Genomic DNA, 22,823 nt, shown 5'->3' with positions numbered 1-22,823 from the left:
ATGCAGGTCACGTGAAAAATGATCCAAAGACTCGTAGAAAGACCGAGTCGGGAAATGAACGAATCACTCGTTGAGAGGACTCGTTACTCCCGAGTCCTTATAAGGATTCGTTCAAAATGAACGAATCGTTCACGAACGACACATCACTAGTACCATAGAGTTAGACTTGTACGAGGTGCGGCCCCTTTAAATGACTATTAGTGTTCTTTTTAACTTCCTGTCAGTTCACTTCCTAAGTCACTACTCCCATGTGATAAACAAGAGTGAGCATGGACTACACAACGAAGTGGAGTATCTTACCGACCGCCCCAAGTCTCAAGAATTTGACAGAGCCAGGTTTTGGTCAACCAAAGACGCAACAACATGCTGCCGTTCAAGATCTAACCAAAGCCCACATCGAGTCGTTTGACCAGGCAGTCACGGATGGATTGTGTCGCGCTGTGCAGGTTGGTGGTGCTAGCTAGCTACTGTAGCTCTCACGTGGGTGCAGTGCTGTCAAAGCAGCCAATGAAAAGTTGATAAAACTGGCAGTTATGCTAGATGAGCTGACATAAACACATGACACGTCTCTTTCTTAGGCTATTCCTCCACTGGAGTTTACGTACAAAAATGACAGGATCAGTCTTGCATTTATTGAGGCCATTATCTACAAGCCAGCGGTTGCCAAAGGAAGCATCTGCAGAGACCTGAACGTGTTCCCAGCAGAATGCAGGGGCAGACGCTGTTCCTACAGGGGTAAACTGGTGGTAAGCGTGACCTGCGCATTCATGTTTTTGAAGTGTTCTTTAGTCGTCAATGGAAGGCAAGGGTCTCCAACCCTGTTCCTGGAGAGCAACCGGTTTTCTCTCCACCACATATATTTGTTTGTGCTTGGTTTGCAGGCAGATGTCAGCTGGTCTGTCAATGGGATTCCTAAAGGTATTATAAAACAGTCTCTGGGCCAAGTGCCCATAATGGTGAAGTCCAAGCTGTGTAACCTACATGGGCTGTCCCCCAAAGAGCTCATTGAGCACCACGAAGAGGCTGAGGTAGGCCTGGACCTTATACCAGTGCATACTTATCACATTTAATCAATCCCTTCTAAAATAATGTTGGAAATGATTGATTTTACTCGTATTCTTTTATACCTACAGGAAATGGGGGGCTATTTCATAGTGAATGGCATTGAGAAGGTTATCCGTATGCTAATTATGCCGAGGAGAAACTACCCCATAGCCATGTCAAGACCAAAGTGGAAGAGCAGAGGCCAGGGATACACTCAGTATGGTAAGTATCTGGCAGTTATTTAATGCTTAAAAGAAAACAACATAGATGAGCTACTTTGTATGTTGTGATTTACTACCAAGGATGCCACCAGGGTAACTGTGTACATTTGTGTTAAGGTATCTCAATGCATTGTGTAAAGGAGGAGCACACTGCCATCAACATGAACCTGCATTATCTGGATAACGGCACTGTAATGCTGAACTTCATCTACCAGAAAGAGCTTTTCTTCCTGCCTTTGGGCTTTGCACTGAAGGTGACTTGCACCTTTTTACATGAATGGTGACATGACGTCGACGATATTGCTGATCTTGCATTTGGATATCAACTACGTGACCATTATATGTTTCCCAGGCGCTCGTGAATTTTACAGACTTTCAGATCTACCAGGAGTTGATCAAGGGTCGAGAAGACAACTCCTTCTACAAGAGCTGTGTGTCAGAGATGCTGCGTCTGGTCATGGAGGAGGGTTGTACCACCCAGGTGAAGGTCCTCAACTATCTTGGCGAGAGATTCCGGGTCAAGATGAACCTTCCAGAGTGGAACACCCACGAGCAGTGTGCAAACTTCCTGCTAGAGTAAGCGTTAGAACAAAACTGTCAAATGTGATGAGCCTATTTCTTTCTCAGAGGACAAACGCGTTGATGATCTTGTTGTTCCTGCTTCCAGTCAATGCATCTGCATCCACCTGAAGTCCGATGTGGAGAAGTTCTACATGCTGTGTCTGATGACCAGGAAGCTGTTCACATTTGCCAAGCAGGAGTGCATGGAGGAGAACCCTGACAGCCTCATGTGTCATGAGGTTCTCACGCCTGGACGGCTTTACCTCATGTTCATGAAGGTGGGCATGGAGATGGTTGGTGACAATGGTGTTAAACTGTGTACCATCACGTCTATCAGCAGACGTGATTAATCTCATCATTGTTTTTATGGCTACAGGAGAAGTTGGCTTCCTGGCTGGTTTCTGTAAAGCTGTCCATGGAAAAGAGAGCACACAGGCTGACTGGAATGGTGAGCTCTGACCACCTGATCAAGATGTTCAACCAGGGCACTGATCTCACTAAGGCATTCGAGTACCTTCTGGCCACAGGGAATCTCACATCAAAAACAGGTCTGTGTCTGTATGTCAGTGTCTGCAATAGATTATCTGTGCAATGTGTGAAAATCTTGTTGGTTTTGTTTGGATGTGTGACACTGCATTGTGACTGAGTGTACGTCTTGACTCCTCAGGTCTGGGTATGCTCCAGGACACAGGCTTGTCGGTGGTGGCCGACAAGCTCAACTTCATCCGTTACCTGTCTCATTTCCGCTGCGTGCACAGAGGTGCAGCCTTCGCCAAGATGAGGACCACTTCTGTGCGTCGGCTGCTGCCTGAGTCCTGGGGCTTCATGTGTCCTGTCCACACCCCTGACGGGGAGCCCTGCGGCCTCATGAACCACATGACGGCACACTGTGAGATTGTGGCCCAATCCTACCTTACCACTACCCTGCCAGCCCTGCTCTGCTCCCTGGGTGAGTGACAAAACAAACGAGTATCAAAACATCGGTTTTTATAACCACTTGTGATACACAGGTTATGAGAGGATGTGCCACAGTTGTAGTTGTCTCGTAAAAATCCCACAGGAATACCTTTTTCCCCTAATGTTGTGTCTGAGCTTTTTAAGGTGGGAGGTCTAATGTTTTGAAGAAATGCTCAGAATCCCACAACTTGCACCTCTGTAACCCAGGTGTGACGCCTGTGGATGGGTCGCCGGGCCAGGCCTTCTCTGACTGCTACCCCGTGGTCCTGGATGGAACCATGGTGGGCTGGGTTGAGAGCGAGTTGGCGCCCATCTTGGCAGACTCTCTCCGCAGATTTAAGGTAAGACCTCGAGCGTCACAAGCCCATTACTTACAGTACATGTTTAAAATGGGGATACAAGTTTGATGTACTGAGCACCCATCAGTGACTTATGTGGGATGTGACTCGATAGTGTCAAACTTCTTGCAGGTCTTGAAAGAGAAGAAGATCCCACCCTGGACGGAGATTGTGTTGGTTCCTAAGACGGGCAAGGCCAGCATGTACCCTGGCCTCTTCCTCTTCACCACACCCTGCCGCATGGTGCGCCCAGTCAGAAACCTGGCGCTGGGCAAGCAGGAGCTGATTGGCACCTTTGAACAGGTGCAGCAGGAGTAGCACTTCTATGGCCGTGTGGTTGCAAAAGTAGTTGATGGAAAAGCATCCCTAGACTGGGGCTCACAACTGTAAAAGGGTGGTCCTCTCCCTTTCCTGCAGCTGTACATCAACGTGGGCGTCAGTGAGGATGAGATACAGCCAGGCGTGACAACCCACCAGGAGCTCTTCCCCCACAGTATGCTGAGTGTGGTCGCCAACTTCATCCCTTACTCAGACCACAACCAGAGTCCCAGGAACATGTACCAGTGTCAGATGGGTAAGGCTTCCCCACTCCCCATGGAGTAGTATTGTTAACCAGTAAGTCAAAGAAAGTCATCTGAAGGCTATAAAATTGTGTCTCCTATCCAGGTAAGCAGACCATGGGCTTCCCCCTCCATTCATTCCAGGATCGTTCTGACAACAAGCTGTATCGCCTGCAGACCCCCCAGAGCCCTCTGGTCAGGCCCTTAATGTATGATCACTACAACATGGACAACTACCCCATTGGCACCAACGCCATTGTGGCTGTCATCTCTTACACTGGCTATGACATGGAGGATGCTATGGTGAGACGCTTGTCAAACTCGTCTTCCATTTCCTGGCTGTGAGTGTGTTTTTGTAGACAAAAATGCTACATACCTGTTTTCATTGCAGATCCTGAACAAGTCTTCGTGGGAAAGAGGTTTTGCATATGGCAGTGTGTACAAGACTGAGCTTGTGGACCTGGCTGAGAAGATGAAGGGGGAAAACAACCTGGTCTTTGGTGTTAAACCTGGAGACCTAAAGGTGATGGATAAACTGGACGATGATGGCCTCCCTCCCATTGGGGCATTACTACATTATGGAGACCCCTTCTACAGCTACGTCAACCTAAACACCGGCCAGGGCTTTGTCAACTTCTACAAGTGAGGCTTTTTATTTTTATTTAAATGCTTCATCTTATGTATTTCTTTATGCTTGTTGTGATGTGCTCTTTAATCCGCTGTTTACCATATGTCTGCCAGGAGTCAAGAGAGCTGTATTGTAGACAACATCAAGGTCTGCAGCAACGACTCGGGCTCAGGGCGCTTCAAGCGTGTCTGCATAACTGTGCGGGTGCCACGTAACCCCACCATCGGCGACAAGTTTGCCAGCCGCCACGGTCAGAAGGGCATCCTGAGCCGCCTGTGGCCCGCCGAGGATATGCCCTTCACAGAGAGCGGCATGACCCCTGACATCCTGTTCAACCCCCACGGCTTCCCCTCCCGTATGACCATCGGCATGCTCATCGAGAGCATGGCCGGCAAGTCCGGCGCCCTCCACGGCCTGGCCCACGACGCCACGCCCTTCACCTTCTCTGAGGAGCACTCGGCACTGGAGCACTTTGGGGACATGCTGCGAGCAGCCGGCTACAACCACTACGGCACAGAGCGCCTTTACAGCGGCCTGAGCGGTCTGGAGCTGGAGGCAGACATCTTCATTGGCGTGGTCTACTACCAGAGACTACGTCACATGGTGTCCGACAAGTTCCAGGTGCGGACCACGGGGGCAAGAGACAAGGTGACCAACCAGCCGGTGGGAGGGAGAAACATCCAGGGGGGCATTCGCTTCGGGGAGATGGAGCGCGACGCTCTGCTGGCCCACGGGACCTCCTTCCTGCTCCACGACCGCCTTTTCAACTGCTCGGACCGCTCGGTGGCCCAAGTGTGTGTGGACTGCGGCAGCCTGCTGTCGCCCCTGCTGGAGAAGCCCCCACCATCCTGGTCGGCAACACGCCACCGTAAGACTGTCTGCACCCTGTGTGGCAAGAGCGACTCCATCGACACTGTGTCTGTGCCTTATGTCTTCCGGTACTTTGTAGCAGAGTTGGCCGCCATGAATATCAAAGTCAAATTGGAAGTAAAGTGATTTTCACCGGTACACACACACATCTATGCATATCTGTGCCTTTCACAGAATGCTTATCTTATTTTACAATGTGAGTAGGACTTGTTGGTTAGTATAAACATTAGATTCTGGAATAATGTTGCATCCTCTTATGGTATTTTCTCAGCATAAAAAAAGTCAAAAAAAGTTTGTGCTATTACTGTCAGTGTTTTATGTTGACAAGATGTTTTCAGATTGTTAGACTAAGAGTTGAGAAAGAGACACTGTATTATCACGACAGACTAAGTTATGATTGGATGATGCATCTTGAATGGGACATGGGGGGGTTAAACAATAACGTACTGTAATAAAGAATTCAAAGTTTGATAGTACTTTTTAAGAATTAAATCCTGTGTTTATTTGTATTTAATTGTTCACCCACCCACCCACAGAATAGGAATGTTAGTGTTAATTGTCTGAGTGCACCCACCACACAGATTATTGGGGGAAAATATTTTAGGACTATATTAATCTTGGCACTCTCCATATCGGGTACTTTTCAAGAGCCTTGTTTGAAATGAGCCAGAATGTCTGGTAGTTCTAACACACTGGAAATGGTATAGTCCGGTTTGACTAAACCCTTGGGTGGCGAGCCACCCTTGTTGTTAATCCACACGGTGGCACGGACCCCTGCCTTGAAGCCCCCCAGGATGTCTGTGGACAGAGAGTCACCCACCATCACACAGTCAAGAGCCTGCACCTCCAGCAGGGTGAAGCAGTGGGTAAATATGGATCGCGAGGGCTTCTCCTCTGCATGCTCTCCCCCCACCACTATGGCATCGAAATATCCCCGACACCCCACTGCCTCCACCTTCTCTCTCTGGGTTTGGGTCTCTCCATTTGTCAGCAATAGTAGTTTATAGCTGGTCCTCAGCTCCTTCAGTAGATTACACACTGGAGGTGATAAGGTTAGAAGCTCCAGGCGAGTGTTCTTCCAGAGGTAATAGCATTTGTGTCCCAGGCTAGGGTATGAGCTACTCAATACTTCCAAGATACTCTCGTCCCAATGCTTGACACGCACCTCATCAATGGTCTTTCCCTCTGCAGCGTCAAAAGTCTCGTGAAGAAGCTTCCTTTTGAACCTGTCACAGATATCATCAGTGCAATGGTCATTTTGGCCCAAAGCGGTTTTCAGGAGCTCACTTGTCTGTGGAAGGACATGGTACATTATTAGCATTTCCATTACAGGTTGGTGGTCAATGGTGTTGTATGTAGTTCAGTGTGCAGGCTCTGTTCTGAATTGCACTTATATGTTTATATATTTATCTCCTTACTTTTTGTATGGCCACCACTCCTGCTCCCGCTGTGTCAATAAGCGTGTTGTCCAGATCAAACAATATAGCCTTTAAACTGTTACGGTCCATTCTTGCAGACTACATATATTATTGGTGATGGTTTATAAGAATGAATCACGTGTAACAAAATCGGAAACTCAATGCACAATGCGGAAGGGAAGGGAATACGTTGAATATTGCATTATGGGTGTTATGGTTTTAGGAGAAAGCAACCATAATCACTTCCCCTAGAGGGCGTTAATGTATCAAATATGGAAACTGCGATTGAGACTAACAGTGTCTGTTCTATTTTTTGTGTGACACACGCACACAAAAAAGTATGAGAGACTAAGCAGTACTGAACGAAACGGAACCGGTGTCATTTGAAAACATAGACTTGAAGCGAGACCAGAAGCTGTAAATCTTGAACTAAAATAGCTATAACAAACACTCATGTTGTGACAACCCATTAACAAGTTAGTGGCCTACTTTTCATGCCATGTTGCAAAAATAGAGAAGCAGGTGGCTTCCCCCTATGGGTGCCCATTCAGCAATGCTCCATCTAAAATAAATTCAATAACCTCAATTAAACATGACTGTACTGTAAGTATTGGCTCACTGCTAAACTTAAATCTTCCAACCACACAGACACACACCCACCAATCCATGTACATTATGTAACCATCAGTATTTTCTTCCGTGCTTTGCGTGCTCTCACACCTGGCCAAGTGCCAAAAGTTTGCATGCTAACATTTTGTTTGGTTTTGCCATACCTCAACTCAATCATAGAACACATCTCTCTCATACGTGGATCTTTCTCATAGCTAAGATGATTGGCTGTATACCAATCCCTGAAAAGCCACACAAACAATACCACAAGTATCTTGTGCTGAAAGGCAAAGAGATTGGCAGTACTAGAAATGAACCACACCTGCAGTTTGCATGTGAAGGAAATGTATGACTACATAAACCAACAATTCTAGCAAGTTGACCCAAGCTTTATGTTGTCTAAAGAGGTTTATAAACAGCAATATAAACAGTGGTTTTGAGATACATATATGAACCTGAAATCGAAGTTCCTGTAAAAATAGTATGATAAGTCATATTTGAGCCCTCACTAGGAATTTTAGTACCCAGTGTTTTTGTCCTCTGTTTGCAGACAGACACTACCGTAATCTCTTTTACCTCTGTGGGTGGCCATGTCTGCATAGTTACACACTATCTCTAAACTACACGGGCACTCCCCCCCATCCCCAACTGATAATACTGCTAGATCACCTCAGACAATGCCCCCTTTAGAACATTCTGGCTATGCCTATGCATCTCCCTCTATTGGACTGCCACTGAGATGGCATGGGTTTGGGGACAAAAAGGTCATGGTCATCAGGGTGATAAGAACAGGTGCTGTTTGTTACTGGAAGTAAAAATAAACAGAGATGGGGTAAATGACCATGTACATTTCTCATTGGTGGTGACGCCATGTCAAGGTGAGGATCTGAAGGCCCTTCTAAGGGACCAGTGATCCTGAAAGGCTGGAGCCCACCAAAGTCAGATGGCTGAGCGGTGAGGGAGTCGGGCTGGTAATCAAAAGGTTGCCGGATCGATTTCCCGCCGTGCCAAAATTACGTTGTGTCATTGGGCAAGGCACTTCACCCTACTTGCCTCGGAGGGAATGTCCCTGTACTTACTGTAAGTCGCTCTGGATAAGAGCGTCTGCTAAATAACTAAATGTAAATAACTAAATGTAAAGTGGAAAGCTTCGTGCATTGGATTCAGCGGATTGTGTAGCCATTCCAGGCTTTAGATGACAGTTCTTGTAGAGGGAAGGCAGTTGTCAATTCTGAGTGCCCTTCAGCCCTCTACCCTCTATTCATCCCTCCCTATCTGCGCTCCAGTCCTGCCCTAACCCTATCAGTTATACAGGCTCGTGCAACTAGCATTAAGGGGGTTTATGCAAGTTTCTGAATGTAGCCCAATCATCAGAATGTCTTTCATCATGCACCAATCAACCAGACCATCAAAAAAAACTAAAGAACAAGTAAGTACAGTTAAAAAAATGTTGTGTATTGCAAATTGTATATGCTTGAGATCACCATGATATCTTACTTAGTTTTCTGATAGAATGGTGAAGCAACTGTTTGTACCGTATCCATGCACTCTGTTGACCTCCTGTTGTCAGGGTCCTGATCAAACCAGCTTGCCTCTGATATACACTCAAACGTACAAACACTGGCCGCGCACACACACATGCACACATACGAGATTTTATCAAGGGCAGGGGAATGTATGAACCACAGTCAATAGAAGAGTGCTAATTCTGTTTGTCAGGGTAACTTGGGGAGTCTGAGAACATGCACGTACACACAAACAAATCATCCGGGGCAGGTCAGTCTCTTCAGGTGGTTGTATAACAGAGCTACTGTATGTTGATGCAGTGATATCCCGTCTTTATAACATCTAATGTAAATAGGAGATATATCTGTAAACTGAGGTTACTCGTCACAAGATAAACCTCCCGGAGAGGTCTGGCAGACTGCAAGTGCTTATCTATATCCTTCCTTCTCTCTTTCCATTTCCCTCTCTCTACTTTTCTCTCTCTAACTCTCTCTCTTTCTCTCTTTATCTCTCTCTTCTTTCTTTCTCTCTCTCTCTCTCTCTCTCTCTCTCTCTCTCTCTCTCTCTCTCTCTCTCTCTCTCCTTCTCTCTCTCTCTCTTTCTCTCTCACTCTCTCTCTTTCTCTCTCTCTCTTTCTCTCTCTCTCTTTCTCTCTCTCTCTCTCTCTCTCTCTCTCTCTCTCTCTGTCTCTCTCTGTTCTCCACAGTCGAGTTCTCCTGACCAACCACTGAACCATAGAGACAGCAACAGGGATAACCCCTCTCTCCTACTGTACAAATATGTGTGGTCACATGGAGCACAGCCCAGGGACCCTGGTCTACTGCACACAGCCAGCCTGTAATCCCTCAGTGTACTCAGATCTGGACTCCAACCAAGGAGAGGACATTGGGAGGAGGGAATTGCTGATGGTTAGATTTGAGGGACAATTAATTAGACATAAGATATGTTCAAAGATAATAAATAGAAACAGTCAGATTGCATTTTATTAAACTATTCTCTGGAAAACTGTAGCATGATAACACATTCTGCTTCCCTTAGCCCATTTCAGTTAAGCAAGCTCACCGGTAAATCACAAAATATTAAGCAGGATATCAAGAGTGTCCTGTACATGGTCAAGGGGTGTGTAAGTACAGGAGAAGGAGATGTTTCAGTTTTTAGGAAAGAGTAACACCAGCGGTACAGGATCACATCACTGCATCCCAAGGGCACAATTTTCGGCCCGACTGGCCAAGACTGGGACAGGTTCAGACAGGGATGAGGTGTACAGCATGTCTCAGAGGCTTCCACACTCCCCACCTACACATGCAACCCACCAGGCACGCACAACAGACCACAGTCACTTGCTATGGAAATATACTTCACATGTTGTTGTGCAGCTAGTTAATGGGGTTTATTTGCATATCAAAGGTCTTCTTCGCTGTTGGTTTACCAGTTGATAAGGCCTCCCACTTTCTTTTCTACCCATCTATGTATGAGTAGCTGTGAATTACGCCCATTACACCTATAGGACTCCAGATCTGAAAACACACAGTATCAAGTAAAGTTGCTTTTACACACTGTAATTGGATCAAGATGTGTAAATCGATTCAATGCATCAAATCATTGATATATGGAAGGGTAGATGGAGGAGGGTGAAGGGGGGCTGGGCTGGGCAAGGAGATGGTGTGTCAGTTTTACGTTTCACTTGTGCAAATGCTTTCCGTCTGAATCCTTTTCAGTCATTAGAGAGAAGGGGGGTTCCTAGACAAGCCAAGTGTCAAGAATGGTGCTGTAAGGAGTCTGGGTTTGGCCTGGAGCACAGACATGACTCCATGTGGATGTGTGTCACACGCCTGACATCTGACTGCAGTTGGAGACAAGGAGGTAGACATTTTGTGGGCGGTTTTCACCATTGATTATATCATTGTGAGGCCATTTATTCTGAAGTGGAACACACACACACACACATCTGGAAAGAGCTGGTCCATGAAAAATGCATACATGGATTAATGTGATGATGCGAAATGGTGTATAGTTGCTGGAGAAGGAGTGCTCGTCCACGCTTGAAGTAGTATTTCTTCTATCCTTTCCATTTTGGCAAGAGGAAAAGTCTGCAAACTATCCTCCTTTTAGGAGTGACTAAATGGCTTATGCCATTGCATAATTGGGATCAACTGGATTTAGTTACCAGGGTGCTGCAAGCAAGCATGCTTCAAAATATACAAATCCTGGAAAAACTGGTGAAAAAACGTATTGTCTGCCTATGAGTATGAAATCAAAGATTGTACACATTCTGAACCTCCTAGCCTCTTGATTCCATTGAGAGTCTTTCAATACTACGGTACAATAAATTCTTTACTATGAAGTCTGTAGTGTGGAGAGCAAGAGAGAAGCCATTCAAGAGGGGTTTAGGGTCCTAGCTCCAGTTGGTACATTCCTCTAGATGTCCCAGGGACTCTGCTTGGTCTATCTCATGATCCTCCCAGGGCAGTGATAAGGCTGTCAACAGATGTCTCCATCCCTTAAGAGGACTGATGGTCTAGGCTATTGGCTCTCTTATCTCACCTGCCCGATGGAAACAGGACCTCTGTTTCCCTCTGTTTGGAACCTGGCCCACAGAACCTGAAGGGAACCTTTGTTTTTGCCATGGCTAACAAAGAGGCCCCCTCCAATGAGCCTCAATTTACTTCTTTCATCACTGGGTTCTATATAACAATTCCACCTGTGTCTCTAGTGTATGACCACCAAACAGTGGAGAATGTAGAGTCTGACTAGTTCAACAACACCTACCTGTTGTGGATTATCAACATGTGGATCAAATGACTGGTAATACTTTGCTTGCTCTCTTCTAGGTTGTCATAATGACCTTTTAAATGATTTCCTCCCGAGGTCAATGTCAAAATATCCAATTCTATGTTATATTTGAAAAAGAAAGAGCACAACGTTTGTGATATAGTCTACCAAACCTTCCATTGTTTCATGATTCTGCATGCTTGATCAGAGGCCTTAGTCTTCAAAAAGCCTGCACAAAATAGGAACATAACACACTGGCTTCATCAGAAATTATACAAAAATGAGGATACAGCCTGATGTCAGTTACCAAAAATGTATGTGTGTATAGACTTGGTTTTTCTTGATACGTTTTTCCCATGACTAAGGATGACTACTGAGACTGTAATGATATGTTGCTGTGTGCCCACAGGCACAGTTCACAGGTGAGCTAATGATGACCCAGTCCATGGAGGTGTATACCTTCTTTTTTTTTGCACAAATAATAATTAAGGCCTCTTGCTTGGTCAGACTTGTCTGTATGTCTCGTGTCATATTGAGTAAACCTCTGTTATTACTTCATGAACATAGAACTTTACATGAACTTTAATTTACATGGTGTGTGTTACCACACAAAAACTACAATGTCATGTAGCTCTATAATTAGGCTATGGAACACACAACCAATCATTTCTGCTGCATACGGTATTTGGACATCTGCCAATGCTGCTGACACCACTCTTGCGTGTAGCTGCCACCACTCTTGCATGTAGCTATCAAAGTTGCGTGAGTGAAACAGCCTTGAAAATGATACTGGTTGCATGAAAACTAATCTAGGACATATTTTATTTTTCATTTCCACATAGCTTAGTGCTAAGCAAAATACCAGTAGGATGTAATGTTGATCATTTCAGACAAAATGGCACCACAATGTTCTTTACACAATGTCTCCTTGCCACAAAGTTTTTTACACTTCCTGAGGTGTAGGTTTGGCGAAAAAGGTGTGTGTGTTGATTTCCCTGTCAAATTCACATCTCCTACAGCAGATCTGTTACCATTTCAATTTCCTGCCATGACCATTATTTTCAAAGTGAAGGGGACAACTTTGGATTTTCAATATGCGGAAAAGACATACATAATATAGTAATGTACGTCAGTAGGGTTTTGCTTTGCAGACACGTTGCCCAGGACCAGCAGTGCTGTGATGGAAAACAACAAATCTCTGTCACACTCTCAAGTCAAGCTCCAGTTGATGTCAGCATTTTTCCTGGGTGGGACAGAAACACACCCAATATGTCTAAATAGTTTTAAATAAAACCAAGGATTGATCCATCTATAGTGAGGACATTGGTCTCAGAGACCCTGTCACAATATGTGGAGATTTAAACAAACTTCAAATTTCAATAAGAAAGCGGGTTGCCATGATTTGAGGTCGATTCCCTAATTAAACATGAATTCAAGAGCCTTTGTTTGGCCAAACTGAGGGATGGTGTAGGAAACTACATACTATACAAGTCATAGTGGGAGCCAACGGCATGTGACTTAAGGAATCAAAGCAAAGCCAAAACAATTGAATAATACAACCTTAATAGGGCTCACTATTTTTCTGATGTTGCATGATCTATGTCTTGAAACTCTCACAAATATCTGTGCAAAGGCAAAAAACAATCCCAGATGATTTTGAAATGTTGACATCAATTAGCAACGCGCAAACACATGAAAACAAAGGTCTGTCACTAAGTCCTGCCAAATGTGTTGAATTCTGCACCCTCCTCAAAACGCAAGGAAGGAATGGTGAGGCTTACACACCACAATGGGAAGCTGTCAATGGCACTTTCAGCAAGCCGGTAATTACTGAGGGGCTTAAATCACACATCCAATACTGCATTGAGGAGGACAGCTTTGAGTCTCACTGTAAAAAGCCTTCTGAAGATCAAATACTAAATGCACAAATAAAGGCAAAAACAAAGATTTCAATTGGATTATAATTTTAATCCGAACTCAAGCTGTTTGCCAACAGTTTGAAAAGAGAGCTAGGCTCCCCAGGTAAATAGAGAACCCTTCTTGGCCTACTTACAGACTGTTATTTCTGTCTGCCATTTAGGTAACCACACCATTGTTTGTGTTTTGCAAACAGTATGTGCAATCATTCAATTAACTGGATAAGTGTTCTATGCAGACAACGTATTTCCGAGACAGTGGTTACAGTTTTGTGGGCCTGCTGGGAAGATGGATTGCTCAGGATTGGATTGGAAAATAGTGCCCCGTCTCACATATGGAATCAGAGCTTTCTCCATAAGCAGTTGACCCTTCACTCTCTCTCTTGCAGAATGATTGTTAATTTGTTTTGAGCTAACATTAATGTATCCACATGTGGACCACCACCTTGTAGCTGTTGGCCACAATGGACAGATGAGGACAGGAAGGATACATTAAAGGCCAATTGTTGTACGAATATCTTTGTCAAAATCAAAAGTGCGGTTTCGATTCACCAAGCTGTAAACAACCAACTCAAAATACAAATAACACACTCATTTGTTTTTGCGAAAAATTTCGCAAACAGTACAATCAGCACAACTTGTTAAGAGTTACACAAGAGCTTCATATAGTATTTGAAAACACAACACCTAATACAATTTTCTAACAGTATTTTATGATATACAACAATCATTTTTCAAGTGTTGAGCAACATTTATTTGAATAAAACACATTTATTTCAGGACATATCCAGTGGAATTTAGTGTTATGGTTTCCAAAAGTAGTCATGAGTTAAACATACTTTGTCTATAAGATCCGTCACTGTCTCTGCCTGGTTTCCATCACATATTCCCCTCCCCCGTGGTATCATTTTGTGACAAGACAGTACAACAAAAAGTTGTCTGGGCAGAGCTGCCACACGAAAGGGTTGTACTAAAACAATAACTCAACAGCAGCTCACCTTACATCTATGCACACTGCTTCTACTTAACTCTCCCACAGGAACCAGGAACAGGGCCTTGCCCAAGTAAAAAAAAAAAACATTCACCAACAGACCACACATTATTAATTTAATTTAGCGAAGCATAAGCTTGTGAACAAAGCCTACATTCCATATTATAATTATTTTGTCAACATTCCACAGTAAACAGAATTTCTAACACTGTTTATAAACACAGCAATGCCATGATAACTGCCTAGTCTGTCTGTCTAGTACAAGCTCAAGAAAGGGGTGTGTACTGGCTTGTGTGTGTACGTGTTTGCGTGCGAAAGCCTGGAGATTACAGAGTTCTCGTGTGTTCCTACAGCTGAAACCTTGCCAATCCAGTTTGGGGTGTTCCATTCAGCCTGACACACACTCCATTACCTGGTTACATAAAGGAATGTAAACTAGAAAGAATGGAATGGGCCTGTCTGTAATAAAAGGCACTCAGTCACATTTTACAGAACACAAGATTTTATCAATGGAAGGGGATTTTTTTTTTGTCTCTCATACCATTCATAAATCCACACAAATGTGCTCATCTACTGGGTCACATATTCCCAAACAAATATCTCACAGAGTGACAAATGTCTACCAAATGTCTGTGCAGTGATGAGCAACTGTAGAAAACTTTGCTGCCCAAGCCGTCTCCTGTATAACTGCCCTCCTGCTGTAACTCAATTTCTATCATCTTATCATTGTTAGACTTGGACCAAAATTTGAAAGACACTTCAGTCACATTGTCATTTACAAATACTCTAAGATCTCACATGGTAAAACCCACATACACATGCAAACATGCCAACACACACTTATGCATGCATGCACAGAATTAACTACAGCATTTCTCTGGGTTGTTTCTTAGTTATAGGAGCCAATCCAAACACAAAAAGGAAGCGTAGGTTCCTCAGCGTGTCAAAGTTATCTGCTGCTGTCACCACACATCAAAGCCTGCTGAGACAGAAGTAATCCAAACTGACAGGCCAGCCCTCACCTACATGCTGGAGTACCCACTCCATGACAGCCCATCTTAATTCCTCTTCAACTGCGAAAACAAAACAACCCTGAACAACCCTGGCACAACTCAAGACGTCTTGTTAAACCCTTAGCAACCACTGCCACAGCAAGGGAACGGAACGGTTGGCTCCAGGGTCGGACTGGCCGTCGGGAGAGTTGGGAGATTTCCTGAACGGCCGGTCAAACGGCTGCGGCATAATGCAAAAAAAAATAAAAAATATTATAATAAAGATACAAGGTGGGGGCCGGTCTGCGTATCAAAGTCCCGGCCCTTTTTTCAGTCCCAGTCCAGACCCACTTGGCTCTAAACATGTATGCAAAAATCAAAACAACACGGTAACACTCAACACGAGTGAAGCAGCCAGATCACCCGCTAGAGTGTAAATGTCATAAACAGTCATAATTGCTCAAACTCATGTCTGCTGCAAATGTCATTAAAAACTGAAATGGAAACATACACCATATTTACTTATGGGTACAAATCAAGAAACCTGAACCTAAATCTGAACCTACTTCTAGGGGTCAGGGTAAGGCAGATGGGTGTGTGGCATTCTTTTGGGGTAGGTAGGTGAATGGGTTCTAGTTCTGGTGGGGTTCCTAGGAGGACAGCTGTACTGGTCTTCCTGGCAGGCGGGCCTACAGAGCTCCTTCTGTCAGTCCATGGCTCCAGCAACGGGCAGGACAGAGACCAAAACAATAAAGAAAACTCATTAGAGATCTACTCAGATTATTGGAGCATGGCCGTCTTTGTGGCTTTGACGGTTAGGAAACTCAAACTGTGGCTGATCGCTGATGGGATCTAAATTGGCCTTTCGTTTGATGGAAACATCCACATTTATTTTGGAGATGAGCTCTCAGCAAAGGAAGGCTCTGTTGAATACGTTGAGTACGGTCATTCAAAGAAAATGTATTCATCTTTGTATACAGATGGAGAGAATCTTGGACAAAAGACAGTTGGACATTATTTTGGTACTATAATTCTGTTTCCCTTTAACACACCCCTCTGTTAGCATGAGGGTTTTAAGACTTCCTCAAACATTCCATTACATCATACAGTAACAAGTTAGAACAGCAGAACTGCACACAACATGACATTACACAGTAGTTACGGGCTGAAGCTTGTTGGAGCCGTAAACAGGGATAACAGTTTGCAGCCTTCCTGAAATCTGTAAACATGTACACCCTAATTACTTTAAGACATAAAATGGACAATAGGAATTTGGATTACTCTAAATCAGCAGTGTTTACACTAATTGTTCAAATACTGTAATCATCTCCGAAAGGAACATTTTGGCAGGACCAGTTTTCTAAAATACTGTACGTTGGTTTATTGTTTTAGGACATTGTTTCATATATTAAAATATTATATTATAATGGTCTGTGCCCAGATAGGACAAATGCAGCCCAATTATTTGCCATAATGAGCTGAACCTCATGGTTCATTTTGTCTACCTGACACTTGTCACATTCTGCTGATGTTGTGGCAACATAGTGAGAAAGTTCTGCTTGAGAGACGCTTTGAATTATTGAACATTTAGAATATCTTGATTGCAATTTTACTAACTAAACTAAGTTGTCAATTAAAACGGCCTCTAAGAATGACCGCCGGGTATCTCTCACACTGTGTTCATAAGAGAAGAGAAATAAGAGAAGAGAAATTAATGGACACAAAAATCTCAGACGGGTCAAAGACATACAGTCATCTGAAAACACTTTTTAACTTTTTCTTAACTTAATTGACTTATTACTATGTCCCCTCATCTTAGAGGTTGAACCTTAACAATAGCTTTAAGACCAACACAAACCAGAACCTCAACAAATTCCCCTCCACAAGACTTTTGGATAAACCGTTGATGACGTTTCAACAGCAACCAAAAGCTTAGAGGAAATACCAAACCCTCTATGAAACAAGACACTGAAAAATGCAGGGACCCAGAAGAGACTGTCAAGGAATTTTCTCTTTAAGGGGAATTTTTCTCTTTCCTCCAGTGTGCCGAAGTCACGCAAGCCTCGAGACATACTGGAACACCCTGACACACGTGAGTCATCGTGAGAAAAAAGATGATCACTGGAAAACATAATCCTCCATGTCCTCAGTGGTTGAGACAAAATTTGGTCCTAAAGGTTTATTTAAGAATAATTCCTGCAGTCTCTTTTAGAACCAATAATAGACAATACGATAATCAGAGAAAAAAGACTAAGTTCATTCTGCGTTTGTGTGGCAACAAATTGTATACACTCTTGGTTTTCGCATGAATGGCAAGATAAGTCACGGTTTAATGCTCCAGAGAACAGTCTGACAGGCCTATTGCAGGTTGTTCCCAATACCTTAAACTTTTAAACTCTATATACACTTTGGGTCCCCTCTGTGCAGAGATTGTAAAAAGAAGCATATAGGTAAAACTTGATGTCAAATGAATTAAATGTATTCAATGGCAATGGGTTGATCATTAGGGTTTCATGGAATTGGAGGCGATCCATTATTGTTTGTGTACACACAATAAAGGTAACTTGACAGGAAATGTAAAAGTTGGTAGAGATCTGCAAAAGCATTCAGAAATCGCTTTGAAGAAGCTGGTGTTATTAGAGTCGGACAAATGACTGTCCAACACCATGCTGAGCCACGCTAAGGTGCCCCATGACTTCTGAAACATGGAGCAGACAATACACCTCGCGTGACTAGCATGCTGCAGGCTCATGCCCATCATATGTGACGCTCAGTCATCATTACCTGCTAGTGAAAACACAAAGATGGGCCTCAGAAGAGGGTACGGGGGAGGCTTTGCTTGTCTTTGAATGCTGCTTCACCTCTGACCTCTCACAAAGGGAAACAGATCAACAGAAGGGGGGGTGTGCTGCTAAGCTTCAGTGACTTTTAATGACAGACTTCCTAAGGGTTGGAATAGCAACACTGTCATCTTGTAGAGAAGCAGGGCAGAAAGCCTGGTTCTCCACACAGCTCTGTTCCCAGTGTTCAAATGCCTGAAAGATTCCCGCAACCACAGGAAATGTTTATGCTATGTGGTTTGAAGCCGAAAAATACACATCCTGTATCTATCTTAGAATTGACACAACAAATTGTTTTATATTATCTGGACAGTTATTTATGTACAGGCCAATTGTAATTTGTGATTACAAGGAATATATCCAGTCCCCTGTCAGGTCACACAAGACAAAACTAAATATCTCTAGACTCATTATGAGTTTTTTCTTTCTTGCTTTGATTGACGAAACCTTTTACATGAAGTTAGTACATTTGTCTCTTTAAATAAGACATAAAAACAATGACAGCAACCAAAAAGGAGTAGTGAGGATGCGTCAATTTTACCCAGAAAGCGCAGTCATGCGATTTGACAGGCGCTATACAGACGGGCTTCCATTCTTCCCAAAGTACCAATAGTTCAGCTGCCCTTCCCAGACTTGTGACAATGGCTTTCCTTCAAAATAACAACAAATCGGATTCAGGATTCAGAGGGAAAATGCCCTTTTAGTGTGGGGATGGAGTGAGACGCCTTCACGGGCTGCTGGCTACGCTTTTGGAAAGGGCCTCAACAGCAGTTGGCCAGACAAAAAAGACCACTCACATAGAGATACCTCAATGAACACTCAGTTCATCCGCAAGGTCATTAGGATACTAACACTCATTAGCATGGTTCCCTTTTCATGAACTTTGAGGTTTTTTTTCCTGTCTGTTTCAGCAAAACACTGGATTTGTGCTTCTCTGGGTCGTGTCTGGGGGGGAGCAGGAGGGAGGGTGTAGTTGTGGGGCAGTTTGACATTGGGAGTCAAAGAGGTCATTCGGTTAATGAGGAGTAAGAGAGAGCAGGCCACGGGAACAGGGTATGCCTCTATGTTTAACCCTTGCTGAGTCACACCAAGGGATGCTTTACTCGCCTGGTAGTCAAACAACCTCAGAGCGTCAGGTTACTTCACCTCTCACATCAGAGAAAGGCAGGATAAATCCATACCGACAGATACTCTTATATTGTTGTATCAGTAAGGCACGTGTATGTGTGTGTGTGCGTACATTTCAGAAACTTGTGAGAAGAACAGGGTTTATCATCCCGTGGTGTTGTGCTCCAATCACAGTTGTACTGTAACTAACCTGGTCATATGTAAACCCACTCATTTACATCAGAACAGTAGTTATCCATGAATAAATTTGGGCCCTGTATTGAAATAAAACTGCACGAAGAACATCCTCAGGTATGTGTAACAGGTCTTCAGCATTCTGGTTAACATTTGTGTCCGATGTTCTTCAATATACACAAGATCATAACTGGTTTATGGCTTCAGTACAGTATATCTGATCAATGTCATACTGCGTGAACCTGAAAGGCCTCAGGAATGGTGGGGAGTCAGATGGCTGAGCGGTGACAGAGTCGGACTAGTAATCATAAGGTTGCCGGATCGATTCCCCGCCAAGCCAAATGACGTTGTGTCCTTGGGCAAGGCACTTCACCCTAGTTGCCTCGGGGGCAATGTACTGTACTGTACCCTGTACTTACTGTAAGTCGCTCTGGATAAGAGCGTCTGCTAAATGACTAAATGTAAATGTAGGATTGCACATTACTCAGTGGTCATGTCTGCCTGACAAATATATGCCATAGGCACTGGTATGTATCAAGGACTTTATAACCTGTGTGTCACTACACATTATTACACAGTGCCTATATGGCCTGCGGGTTTGGCCTCTTCTGAATAAATGCAGTAGACACTGAAAAATGGGATGTTTTTGAAGTCACGTACCAAGCTGGTGTGATGTGTTCAGATGCTTTTTTAAATGCTGACTGCAAAACCTATTCCACACACTTCACTCAGTAAGCAATGCAATTCCAAACCACACGCAGCGTTGCATTTTAGTGAAGCTGTCAACAGAATTCCCCTCAAAACGCACTCTCATGATAGAGTGCTCTTGCGTGACTGCTCTCTATGTTTGGAACAGCCTAAGGCCATTCTCTCAGGTCGTCTATCTCCACCAGACTTTCACAGCATCAATCTGAAGATGAAGATAAGCCAACTGAGAGCAGAAAAGTACACACCTTTGTGAACAGTTCCACTAATTAATTACATAAATCAATGAATGGGCCTTTTCTTGTATCATTGATGTTGTTGCCCATTGTGTGTTTTTCTAGCTTTCAGCAGTTGCCTGAACTGTCTAGTCTACTGTACAGAAAAGCATACCCTAAAGATACATTCTCACATCACATTTTATTTGTTACCGTCCTCTTTATATGCAACGTCACGGAGGGATACACAGACACCCATAGATCTATACCCAACACCTATACCCAACCTAAAACCCTCAAGGATGATAAGGGAAGGGAAAACTGAAATCCTGGAAGAATTTCTTTTGGAAACCTTGGAAAAAGCAACTCGGTAACAGATCTCTTCCTCTAGAGACAGTTGATGATACAGAGAGGTGCAGACCATAGGCTGAATAGACTTATGCAGTAATAATATATATAATAATAAAGATTTTGCAAGTAACAGATATGCAAAGTTCTGAATAAGTAAAGCATTTGCAGTGTTCTATTTTGGTGTTTGTCAGTTTGGGACGTGGTCAGCTAAAGGGCTTGGAAGTACAAAATGAGCACAACACCAGAGGATAACAATATAAGAACCAGGAGCTCTGTGCGGTCCATCAGAGGGCATACGTGACCAAAATCCACGTTGCTGTCTAGGGACACAAGATAATGTAGTATAAGACTATGTACTCTATAGTCAAAAAATGTGTTTTAAATCATTTCTAGCTTTACAATTAAGTCAATAGTGAAAGAGTTATCTCCCATAGATTATTTGGGCATGCTTAAGTCGGTCAAGATTCATTGCATAGAAAAGGTCCACAGACAGGCATATTGTCCCTGACCTCATGAATATAGGTTGCCCGACACTGAGATGCTGACAGATGTCAATATAACACAGCTTGGTGCCAAGGGAGATCACAAAATGTTGTAGTGGAACCCTGATTTCTTCTTCTTTGTGAGGAATTTCAAAATGTAATTAGCTTAAGTGAGTTTGATTTGAAACTAAATGTTAATTTAGATTGCAGTGCATTAAACGGACTAGGTACAGAAGAGAAAGGTTGTCAAAGGAGAATGTGTCTTCGGAATTGGATTTGACTGTGTTGTTTGCCACATGAACCCTTTCTCATGACCGCAGATGTTCAGGATCACCAGTTTGACTGAGCAGAGCTGGCCAAATCCAGCTCATAAGCACACACACACACACATAACCTTCTGTCATGGTTCAGCTCACTTCCTGAGTCTTGAGTCCAACAAAGAAAAAAGTGTGTGGATGTAGTTCCAATTACTGAGGTTAAGAATGGGCTTTTCCAATGACAAGGGCTGGGGATAGTCTGTGTTTATCTACTTCTCTCCGCCCTTATGAGTGCCGTTACCAAAGGAACACTACAGGCTGGCACACAATCACCAAGCCAGGAGGAATTCCATAGAACCAGTACAGATAGAAGGCTGTACTTGAGTAAGTGTTCATTTATTCTTAATAACTCAGGATTCAAGATTTGAATCCATAACTAAATCTACTGGACCTCCAAAAGAAGCTTTTATGTTGGGTATGATGTCTGACAATAAAAAGGGTTCTGATAGGGCTTCTGATTAATCCAATTTTGATACACGTACTTCTAAGACTCAAATCACATTTTAAAATCTTGCAGATAGTGTTTATAGTGCGGGATCAGAAGGCTGAGCGGTTAGGGAGTTGGGCTATTAATCAGAAGGTTGTTGGTTTGATTCCCGTGTGACGTTGTGTCCTTGGGCAAGGCACTTAACCCTACTTGCCTCGGGGAGAATGTCCCCGTACTTACTGTAAGTCGCATTGGATAAGAGCGTCTGCTAAATGACTAAATGTAATATAAATGTATAATCACATATTTATTACACTTGCATTTATAGTCTAACCAGGTGAGGTATTGTCGAGGTATCATGAGGGTGTCATATACTGTATAAACATTGACAGTAATTATAAAACACATAGGTTGAAGTTAATGCAGCCCAAACTTTCAACGAGGAAATTTAGTTTTGTAAATCAGATTCGGCCCACTTTAAACCAGTTGTAGGAGTATATTAATTATACAAGGTTCATGGAATGGTGTGCAAAATTAAGTGTGGCTATGCTGACTGGGCACATGCCCAACAGTTAATGTACACACTAGTCAATCATTTTATCTATACACATTTTTTTATGGCTGTGGTTTTAAATAGCATAAGGTAATATAATCCATGTTAAAAATAAAGAAGAGGTTATCTCGTATGCGCTGTCCGTGGTACTGAAATCCTCAACAAGTCCTAACAAGTGCCCTACCGAGCTCATGCTTGTGTAAATTAATATTGATGCTGGGTGTTTATAGAAAGACGATGCTTTCTAT

The 22,823-nt window shown here is 43.5% G+C and overlaps 2 protein-coding genes across 2 annotated transcripts; one reads left to right on the top strand and one right to left on the bottom strand.

The window, feature by feature from the left end:
* Positions 1-240: 240 nt before the first annotated feature.
* Positions 241-5,484, top strand: polr1b (RNA polymerase I subunit B). The gene is made up of 15 exons (XM_047029902.1): positions 241-446; positions 579-746; positions 882-1,028; positions 1,134-1,266; positions 1,383-1,519; positions 1,618-1,841; positions 1,933-2,104; positions 2,203-2,374; positions 2,494-2,775; positions 2,991-3,124; positions 3,254-3,424; positions 3,539-3,695; positions 3,788-3,984; positions 4,073-4,323; positions 4,423-5,484. Exons 1-15 carry the CDS (start codon positions 270-272, stop codon positions 5,303-5,305), a joined length of 3,405 nt encoding a protein of 1,134 aa, XP_046885858.1. The 5' UTR covers positions 241-269; the 3' UTR covers positions 5,306-5,484.
* A 145-nt stretch (positions 5,485-5,629) lies between these two features.
* Positions 5,630-6,784, bottom strand: LOC124474050 (N-acetylneuraminic acid phosphatase). The gene is made up of 2 exons (XM_047029903.1): positions 6,598-6,784; positions 5,630-6,470 (listed from the first exon to the last, which is right to left on the bottom strand). The coding sequence occupies exons 1-2, from the start codon at positions 6,685-6,687 to the stop codon at positions 5,823-5,825; spliced, it is 738 nt and encodes a 245-aa protein (XP_046885859.1). The 5' UTR covers positions 6,688-6,784; the 3' UTR covers positions 5,630-5,822.
* Positions 6,785-22,823: the final 16,039 nt, after the last annotated feature.

Source organism: Hypomesus transpacificus, chromosome 11 (genome assembly GCF_021917145.1).
Source record: "Hypomesus transpacificus isolate Combined female chromosome 11, fHypTra1, whole genome shotgun sequence".
NCBI lineage: Eukaryota > Metazoa > Chordata > Actinopteri > Osmeriformes > Osmeridae > Hypomesus > Hypomesus transpacificus.
This window is presented reverse-complemented; position numbering and strand designations above follow the sequence as displayed.